At 36.1% G+C, this 9,917-nt stretch overlaps 2 protein-coding genes across 4 annotated transcripts; one reads left to right on the top strand and one right to left on the bottom strand.

Moving 5' to 3' along the window:
* The first annotated feature begins 1,501 nt into the window (after positions 1–1,501).
* Positions 1,502–4,575, top strand: LOC118041426 (zerumbone synthase). 2 transcript variants are annotated; one of them, XM_035048758.2, is made up of 3 exons: positions 1,502–1,769; positions 2,201–2,275; positions 3,119–4,575. In XM_035048758.2, exons 1-3 carry the CDS (start codon positions 1,750–1,752, stop codon positions 3,912–3,914), a joined length of 891 nt encoding a protein of 296 aa, XP_034904649.1. In that variant the 5' UTR covers positions 1,502–1,749; the 3' UTR covers positions 3,915–4,575. The 2 variants fall into 2 exon arrangements, with proteins under 2 accessions (XP_034904649.1, XP_034904650.1); XM_035048759.2 differs by having other exon boundaries at positions 1,503–1,769; positions 2,204–2,275.
* Positions 3,933–9,453, bottom strand: LOC118041425 (bifunctional 3-dehydroquinate dehydratase/shikimate dehydrogenase, chloroplastic). 2 transcript variants are annotated; one of them, XR_004686324.2, is made up of 11 exons: positions 9,076–9,453; positions 7,185–7,293; positions 6,783–7,001; positions 6,307–6,647; positions 6,114–6,177; positions 5,739–5,847; positions 5,499–5,648; positions 5,268–5,416; positions 5,011–5,173; positions 4,703–4,892; positions 3,933–4,064 (listed from the first exon to the last, which is right to left on the bottom strand). XR_004686324.2 is itself a non-coding variant. In XM_035048756.2 (10 exons), the coding sequence occupies exons 1-10, from the start codon at positions 9,273–9,275 to the stop codon at positions 4,849–4,851; spliced, it is 1,548 nt and encodes a 515-aa protein (XP_034904647.1). In that variant the 5' UTR covers positions 9,276–9,453; the 3' UTR covers positions 4,428–4,848. The 2 variants fall into 2 exon arrangements, 1 of the variants encoding a protein (XP_034904647.1); XM_035048756.2 differs by lacking the exon at positions 3,933–4,064 and having other exon boundaries at positions 4,428–4,892.
* Between the last annotated feature and the right edge of the window lie 464 nt (positions 9,454–9,917).

The following is a 9,917-nucleotide window of genomic DNA, read 5'->3' as shown; positions in this document are numbered from 1 at the left end:
TTTTTTTTTAAAAAAATACATGTAATATCAGTGCATCAAAATAATATGAAAACACTAAAAAATATATTTTTTTAAATAAGTATTTTTTATTTTTTTAAAACACAAAAACAAATTATATAACATGGAATAATCCTAATCCTTAAGATACATTCTCCTTGTTTACATGCAGCAACTTCATAGCAATTGTTAGGAGATTTTAATTTTCAATCAAAACTCTATTTACAAATTAAATTTTAAGCTTGTTTACAATAAGATAACAATTATTTTTAAAAATATATTAAAATAATAACTTTTTATTTAAGATTTACTTTTGATATTAATATATCAAAACAATTTAAAAAAACAAAAAAAAAAACAAATATTTTCAAAAGCATTTTTGTACATATAAAAAAACAACTTTTTAACTACTCCCTTATCTGCCACTCAATCAAACTTTTTGACTACTCACTTGTCTGCCACTCAATCTGTAATTTGCTAGCATTCTTTACTCTTCCTCCTGCACCTCTCTCTACTTGTAACTATTTACTTGATTGGTAAACTATTAAACTAACTTCGGATATATATATATATATCCGGCAGCTTGCACGCCTCCAATATCTTAATCTACTAACCAGTGGTTTGATTTAATTTCAAAAACCCTCAAAGCACATACGCTCAATATTTGTAAATAAAGTGAAGGGATTTGCATATATGCAATAGTTACGATATATTCTTAAACATTTAATTCTTTGACTAATTCCATACAAAATAATAAAAAATGAAATAATTAAATTCAGATAATGAATAATGCATAAGAAATAACATGTAATCTTCTTAAAAGAAGGAAAAAAACCCCTTGATAAACTATATTTTAAAGCCCAGCCTGACCCGAAAGGATTTGCATGTATGCAATAGTTACGATATATTCTTAAACATTTAATTCTTTGATTAATTCCATACAAAATAATAAAAAATGAAATAATTAAATTCAGACAATGAATAATACATAAGAAATAACATGTAATCTTCTTAAAAGAAGGAAAAAAACCCCTTGATAAACTATATTTTAAAGCCCAGCCTGACCCGAAGGGATTTGCATGTATGCAATAGTTACGATATATTCTTAAACATTTAATTCTTTGACTAATTCCATACAAAATAATAAAAAATGAAATAATTAAATTCAGATAATGAATAATGTATAAGAAATAATATGTAATCTTCTTAAAAACCTTAAATTAAAGAAAAGAAAACCCTTGATAAATCATATTTTAAAGCTTAGCTGACCTGACAGATTAATCTAGGATCTAGCTAATATCGAATTAATTTTTTTTTTTAAAAGGTAAAAATCTAGATGATCCGATAACCCGTTAATATTTCAACCTGTCAATTATTTTTTTAACGGAAACAATATGGTTTTGTTTTGTAAAAAAAATAAAAAATTAAGACCCAACCCAAGATAACTTGATAATTTGATCAAAAACTCGTGACAAATCAGGTTTAAAAACTACATGATAAACCGTGAAAAAGAGAAAAAAAGCCAAAATTAGAAAAGAACCGAATCAGGTAATGGCGTGCATTTCTTGGCCTTCGGAGCAATTTGCAAGGCATGATTCGTCCGTCACGTATGTTGTCTTGCAAATGGGCCCTATAGTCTCAGTGTCAACCCCTCGAGTCTCTTTCTCTCCCGTTGTCTCTCGTGCTTGAGCAAAAGCTTCTCACACAGAACACCTCTTTGTGGTTCAAACTTTCTCTCCCACCAAGTGCAGTATGTTCAAGATTGGATTCAGGTATTTCATTCATTCTTTCTTTCCCTTTTCTTTTACTTTCAGACTCCTTCAGGATCTTTGAATAAGATTCTTCAACGCTTCTCTTCTTACATGTATGTTTTTCCTGCAAGTTAGAGATGTCATGTGGTCTGCTTCTGCTACCGTTTCTTGCTCTGCAACAATAATTAAGTAGCAATTTCTGGTGTTTTAGTATCGTCATCTCTTTCTTGATCTTAAATTGTGTTTATCTAACTCTTTTTGCTGGTGGGGACTAGCTAGCTAGGGCTGATCATAGCACATCAATTTATGGCCCAACTTGTAATCAAATGATTGGTTGTCTATATATGATGGAAATGGGGGTGCGGTAAATGCACTGTTCCTGGCATTTTTATCTTTCATGGCTTTGCTGATGCTACAGCTCATGATCTGTTGCGGTTTATTTATTAAATTAGCAGAAGTGCTTCCATTTCAAGATCAGTTTCTCTTGCTCAGGTCTTCAACAAGGGATTCTCCTCCCAGCCTGGAAGGTGTGTGAAACTAACCATTATCCATCTCCTTTCACAATCATCTCCTTTTACTGTTGCGATTTAACTTTGTCTGCGGAGATCATGATGGCATTATCATATGGCTAGGGACGTTTGTTAAATAATATTTTTTTTATTTTTTTTACTTTAAATACTTTTATTTTGTTATTAAATATAAATTTTAAAATAAAAAAATATTTCAAATAAAAAATACTCCAAAAAATTATAACCAACATAATACCAAGCATTTATTACACAAGATCTTCCTCAACCATGATTAATTCTATAAATTCTAAAATTAACAATTATATAAGCTTTAATGGCCAGAAAAAAATTCGAACTCATACCCTCTACTTTGGATTGATCTCCTATAATCATCTGCCAAGAACACATTCTTATTAAGTGCTTAAGGGCCAGGCGGTGCTGGTTTTAAATTAAATAAACTTTTAATGTTAGTGTCTACCTAATTAAAATTGTCATTTAGCATTTGATTTATCTTCTCTTCTGGTATTGATTTCTCCTTAATTTATAACCAATTGCAATCACTTATCTATATGTACAGTTGATTTATTATGATCATATGAACAGCACCAAAGAAAAAATGCATTTAATTTTTTCCTTAATGTCATCTCTACCATGTCCTATGACTGGACCTCTGTGAGAATATATTGCAATGATCAGTCATCTGTTACTTGTGACTGAGAGCATTTATTGATATCACGCCAGGTTTAAACTCCCTTATCATCAGAAAACAATATTTCGAGCAAAGTCCCAAATGTTTTTATTGAATAATTAATTTGTTGGTGCAAATTAGATTCTAATATTGTATTTGCTGTGTCATGATAGCAAACTAGAAGGTAAGGTAGCATTGATCACTGGAGCAGCAAGTGGCATTGGAAAGGCAACTGCAGCCAAATTCATAAACCATGGTGCCAGAGTTGTTATTGCTGATATTCAACACCAACTAGGCCAAGAAACTGCAAATGAACTTGGGCCAGACGCCACTTTCATTTCCTGTGATGTAACTAAAGAATCTGATGTTTCCGGTGCTGTTGATTTTGCCATCTCTAAGTACAACCAACTGGATATTATGTACAACAACGCAGGGGTGGCCTGCAAGAGTCCTCATAGTATAGTAGACCTTGATCTAGCTGTGTTTGATAGGATCATGAATATCAATGTACGAGGAGTAATGGCTGGAGTTAAACATGCATCGCGTGTGATGATCCCACGAAGGAGTGGCACCATTCTTTGCACAGCTAGCATCACAGGTCTCATGGGTGGGCTTGCGCAGCACACCTACAGCGTCTCCAAGTTTGCTGTTGTAGGCATTGTCAAGTCACTTGCGGCAGAGTTATGCAAGCATGGGGTTCGGATAAACTGCATATCGCCCTTTGCTATTCCAACTCCATTTTTGATGGAAGAAATGAGTCAGATGAATCCTGGTGCTGGTGATGAAAAGCTCGTGGAAATTCTGTATAGAACCGGTACATTAGAGGGAGCAAATTGTGAGCCAAATGATATAGCTAATGCTGCACTCTACCTTGCATCCGATGATGCCAAGTATGTTAGCGGACATAATTTGGTGGTAGATGGAGGTTTTACATCATTCAAGAATCTGACGCTCCCCGCACCAAGTTAGCTGCTGTGCTAAACTAGTTTGAAAAAGGAACAGGAAATAAAAGCACGATCATTGAAAGCATGGAGTTCATGATGCACTCCTCGCTTCCCCCACCTTCTTTGGTCATGCAACTTTTGAGGTTTTTTCCTATCCTGCATCTCCATGTGTTCTCTGTTACAAGAAAGCATTTTAGTTTCCTACTAGAGATCTCTAGAGGCAATCACAAAGTCAGTCTCCAAAAATTTTTGTCTTTAGTTCTGCTATGCAGACCAGAAACATTTGGACCAGAAATATTTCTGCTACAGGGAAGGAAACAAATTCTCACATTGCCAAATCAACCTCGTACCCTCTAAAGAAATACTGCCTGAAGGTTGAAACTAAACTAAGCAGTAAAGATTCCCAGTAATTGTCATCTCTGAAGGGAACAAACTAGCAGTTGTTGATACTTGCCTGTACTTCGGCTGTTATAATTATCTACATCCATATCTACCTACAATGTTTCAACAACAGTATTGCACTCATACTATTCTGTACTTCGGTATAAAACATAGGACGATGCTGCATCATTATTATGTAGATACATATGTAATGGTCGCCCATCCAAAGGTACAGATTACAGCTATTTTACACAGCGGTGACTGTAGGAGATATTTCAAGATACATACATTCTTCACTTTCTTCATAGCAAGTGTTGATTGATTTGTTACAAATCTGATACTACACCGCTTGATAAAAGCTTTGAAATTGTGTGTGAGTTTCATCCTTTTATTTCTAGAATCAGAGAGAAACATGGCTTCTGAATGCCTTACGCTTTAGGTGATTCTGGGGAGAAGCATGGTCAGCGATTCTAGCTGAAGCCCTTCAGGTCTCACAAGAATCCTCACTGTTTTATTACTTGTATCCTCGAAGAAACTCACATTTACAGAAATTTTACTGAGCATGGTTGGATGTACAATCAAAATTGCTCCAAGACAAGCTTGCGCATGAATGCCTCCGGAGCTGCAAAGCAGTGGAAGCAAGAATTTAGGTGACAATTTCTAATAATTCTGTGGGAACATGTCCGTTAATTGATCATTTAAACGAAGCTGATGAGTAGAAACAACAGGAAGACTGATACCTAAGCCGCCGGTGAACAGTCTGAACTGCCCAAGAGCCTGTCTAATAAACATTTCCACCCCGCTCACCACGACAGCCCCAGCCTCTTTAGCCTCCTGCAAGAGCCTTGTATTCCGGGGCGTGTAAACAGCATCAAATACCAATTCACACGCCTTTAAGATCTCCTAAAGAAGCATATCAAATTCCAAAAGGATATGTCATTGAGGGCAAATTCTATTGATAAACGATTAGGGAGACAGGGGGGCAGATAGAGGGTACCTTCGAGACAGGACTTTGATCAGGATTTGGTTCCATTCCAATGGCAGAAGCATTTGCAAGGATCATCCCATTAACTGGACGAAATCTGTCTAGACTTTCATATGGTAGAGCTTCCCCTGAAACTGCTTTTGCAAGTGCCCTTGCTCTCTCTTCTCGAAAGAATGCCATGGTTAGAAACATGCATCATCTTAGTTGCTGCAGAGAGAAAATGCAGCTAGTAGTTTTGCTTACCATAATTGCGATTGAAAATAATCACCCGAGCCCCTCTGCTTTTGGCCCCAAAAGCAAGCGCTCTTCCTGCTCCTCCTGCTCCAATCAACACAAAAGTTTTCCCGGATAGAGGTGAAGCTTGCAATACTCCCTTGTGGGTAATCCGTCTTTCTGCTTAGCCAGAGCACTTGTGAATAAGGAAGGGAAAAACAAATGCATCATCTTAGTGCATATAACGAACCAAAATTATCACCATGGTACCTGTGAGAGCATCCTCTATCGCAGAGATAGAAGCATCGCAATCTGTGTTATAACCAACCAGCTTCCCATCAGTAGGCCTCCTTACAATGGTATTTACAGCTCCTATGGACTGAGCAACAAAGACTTCCTCTGTTAAGAAGCTTAAATGCAAAGCATCACACAAGAAATGAAGGATGAAACAACCTAATCCCATGACTCTAATGTTTGACTCTGCTGGTAGTAACTAGAAAAAAACTATATCGTAAACCTCACCAGTTACTCTGACATGAAGAGTTTTACTTGTCAAAAACGAACTTGCAGCGAAATAATGTTGAAAGAAAAGAAAAGAAAAGAAAAGAAAAGCAGCAGCAGCAGCTGTAGTGAAACCTTTCTGACCTTAGCAAGTGGATGGACTTCATCGCAGCACCCCACTGCTGCTTCCTTATGTGGGATTCCAACACTACGCCAATCAACACAGAAGGTAAACACCATGCAATAGATACGAGGAACTTGATATATAAGTGAGGGATGCATGGAAAACCAATCGTGCTAACTAGAATTGATTGAGCAAAAGAAATGTTTCCGATACCTGAAACCCGCGAAGTCACTGCTCGTATAGGTCCTAAAGAATTCTTTCACATCATCCACTTGCATCGGAACGTAAATTCCATTATATCCAGTATGTCTGAATGCAGGGTTGTGCAGAACAGGACCTTTACTATGGCCAACTGGATTTGAAATGAGACCAAAAACTTTTGTGTCTGCATTTATATATTCAAGCTTGTAAATTTGTCTAAGACTTAACAGAGTTGGCATGCCTGGTACTGCTTTGTCACTCAGAGATCCATAGACCAAAAACCCACCAAATTTCGGCCCTAGCAGCTGGCTTATGAGGCCTCTACTGCCAACCGCGAGAGCAATTAAGGGCATCTGTAGACATAAACAAAACATGCCCCAGAAAATATAAGCCACAACATAGTTCTCGTTCAAAGCAAGCAACCCTACAAGAATGCAGTAGACTGCCACAATTACAATGTTTTTGAACTTTGTCTGAAAAGGGGGTACCTGGCAATGTGTAAGCATCGTGAAAACAGGTGCCAAATCTGTGATTTTTTCAACGTCGAGTACTAGTTTAAGAACATCAGCTCCAGTAGACTGCATACAAGCGATTAAATAACCAAGTTCCTCAGCTGAAGGTTTCCTGCCATTAACGTAGCTGGATACAATTAATTTGGTATTGGAACGATTGTACACGTATTCAGCCATGGCATCTTCAGAAGCCACCTGAAAGATAGATTTTCATCGGATCAGTCAGTATTACGAGCGGTCCCATTAAACATTTAAAAGCATATTGGTGTATGATCAATCACAGCTGACCATATCATTCCTCCATGTATTTAGCTTCATAGCAGTTTTTTTAATTAATTGAGACCAACTAAAAATTGTGATTAAATATTGGCTGGGTACCTCGTAGTCCATTTCAACAAACTCGACGTTCAAGTCGAAAGCCAGTCTCAGTACTTGCAAACATGTATTCTTCCTGTCTTTGTTGCTTGAGATCCTTGATGGCTCGAGCCTGTGGGGAAAGATAAGATTTTTACTTCGACAAGGTTACATGTTTCAAATGGTAATTACAAAGTTTTAACGTGTTATTCCATCATGAACTCCTAAGATTATGTGGGTTTTGTCCAGAAAAGTATTTAGAGCTAAGTGGATAGATCCTGGACTCCTCATCCATGCATGTAAGAATTTGTACAAGTTCGTACTTCCCCTTGGTCTGCTCAAGACTGAAAAACCTCGTGCTTATGTTGAATTTTGTGCGATGAATGACGACAAAAGGAAATTATTGAGCTCAACAGTGGAATGTCATTTTCAGAAATGAATGGTGGATATTCAAAACCACGAAGAAATCGTGCAAATATTGACATTTAACAAGCAATGGATGTAGTGATTTCCGTTCTCATATGGAGACGATGACCGGTAAAAACACTTGAAGTCAGGGGTGGAACAGAAAATAAAATTAAAGAGAGTCAAAATTTCAATTATTTTATTTGTTTAGATTAAAAATATAGATATTATTAAAGAAGGAACTATAAAAACAATTTCCTCAAGGGGCGGGCCCTGCCAGCCCCCCTGTCTTGTCTCCGCCCCTGCTTGGAGTCCTTGAGCTCCTTTTTTTCCTACCATTCCTACAGTGTTGAATGATCCTCAAACCTCCACATGCATAGTGATTCATGACAACCAATCATCACCACTCGATAATTTATTTTTTATTCCATAAATGAACTATTCTTAGGTTGTAATTGAAGCACGTGAATCACCATTTTTCCTTAATCAATACTTGCAATAAGGTCCTTTCTTGTAATGATAATCGACATGATTCCTTTAAAGGAAGAATATTAAAATTATTTGTCTCTAGTGCATCCCAGTGTGCATATATATATATATATATATATATATATATATATATATATATATATATATAGTTAGGGTAAAGAGCGTGGGACCAGCTAAGTCATCGGTCAGTTAATAATTATGATCTCTGTGCAAGATGTATGATAACTATGGCGCACAATCCAAGGAGGACAAATAGTAATCTTGCAATAGGTTGGTTTGAAAATAAATAAATATTTGAAAAGAAACTCTTATTATTTTTTAAGTATTTATAAGTGGAGGTTTTCATTGTACTTTAAATTCAGTGAAAACCATGGTCAAATGATTTTTTAGTAGGTTTTTTAATGTTATTATATAAATATTTATAATATTAAAATCATATTTAATTATTGGAATAAAATTAAATAGTAATTATTTAATATAATTTAAAATATAATTATTTATTAACAATTATTTCCTCATCTATAACGCAACTCCTTATTTGATTCATCTCGAACTATTTCACCAACAGTGCTTACCGGCATCATTGCGTTGTCCTTCAATTTAGAGATGTTTATGATTATTAAGTATATATATAAAGGGATGATTATTAAATATATATATATATATATAAAGGGATCTATAAGCTTATATGGTTCAGTTGGTTTAGAGGTTAGGCTGTAGACTGTCGATCTATGACGGTGGCTGTCGCCGTGAAACTTGGGACTAGAACGCAAGCAAATAAACGAAAGTCCAGGTGCTGGGCAAGCCGGAAAACGTGAAATTAAGCTCGAGTTGTCAACATAAATTCTAGCAGAATATAGAAAAAACAGGGAACACTTCCAACTCTCTAGCAACCATGTGCAGAAACCATGTCTCATAAGAATAGGGTTCTCTTAATGCTATAAGAAAGAAGTAAACGAGGCAAAACTAGATGCATGAAAGAACATGAATTGAGCACAGCAATATATGCTAGGTGAGGTACCTGAAAGAAACTATAGAAGGCAAAGTTCTCTGTTTAATGAGCTTCTCGACCTCGGAACTGTGAGAGAAAGACAAGGAGTCAAGGCGGAGCTCAGTGAGGTCTGCACCTTCAGTCTCTGCTCTCTTCATGGAAGACAGCATTTCTCCTGCTGTCCCGCACTCTAATGGTGTGCACACTAAGAGGTTGTTCTTGAATGCCATAAGCTAACTCTCTTATGTGTTCCCGAGAGAAGTGAATGTGGTTGTAGAAATTAAGAGCTCGCCGCCTATAAAAATAACGAGACTCGCAAAAGACATGCGACTTTTTAATAGCAAGAACACTCCTTTGTTACTGTGACAACGATGGAATTTAATTTAATCTTTATAGCCAACTTTGGTGAAGCTGCCACTACGATGAATACCACAACTCAAGATTTGGTGTATATGCACAATCCGTTTTATTTTAATTATTCATATATGAAGTTTATCACATAATTTAACGGAGGGAATATCATGACGAGGTCTTTTTTTTATTTTTTTAAAAAATCACTTTGCATCGTGGTGCGTATCCATTGGGTTAATCCCAAGCTATTAAACCAAGACACACCGGTCAATTTGAGGTGACGAAGGCTATTCGAGCTAGGATTTAATTATAGCTATTTGGGTCGGCCTAAATCACTTGGTCATTTATCCCAATCTTTTAAACGTTTTTGTTTGAATGACTTAACTAGTGGAAATAGAGAAAAGAGAAAACTTTTATTATCTTACCATGATTACTTTCTTATTGCTTTGGTTAACATGCTTGTAAAATAGATAGTAATTCAACTAGTTTGTTTATTCCTCTTGGAGCGGAGAATATTATTA

Source organism: Populus alba, chromosome 14 (genome assembly GCF_005239225.2).
Source record: "Populus alba chromosome 14, ASM523922v2, whole genome shotgun sequence".
Classification (NCBI taxonomy): Eukaryota; Viridiplantae; Streptophyta; class Magnoliopsida; order Malpighiales; family Salicaceae; genus Populus; species Populus alba.
Note: the sequence above shows the minus strand (reverse complement) of the source record. Positions and strands in the feature narration are given on the sequence as shown.

Coding starts and splice junctions, on each gene's coding strand:
- LOC118041426 (XM_035048758.2), top strand. CDS start 1,750: ATGTTCAAGATTGGATTCAG. Junction 1,770..2,200: donor ATGTTCAAGATTGGATTCAG/GTATTTCATTCA, acceptor TTATTAAATTAG/CAGAAGTGCTTCCATTTCAA. Junction 2,276..3,118: donor TTCTCCTCCCAGCCTGGAAG/GTGTGTGAAACT, acceptor GTGTCATGATAG/CAAACTAGAAGGTAAGGTAG.
- LOC118041425 (XM_035048756.2), bottom strand. CDS start 9,275: ATGGCATTCAAGAACAACCTCTTAGTGTGCACACCATTAGAGTGCGGG. Junction 6,178..6,306: donor AGTGACTTCGCGGGTTTCAG/GTATCGGAAACA, acceptor TGATTGGCGTAG/TGTTGGAATCCCACATAAGG. Junction 4,893..5,010: donor ACTGTTCACCGGCGGCTTAG/GTATCAGTCTTC, acceptor ACTGCTTTGCAG/CTCCGGAGGCATTCATGCGC.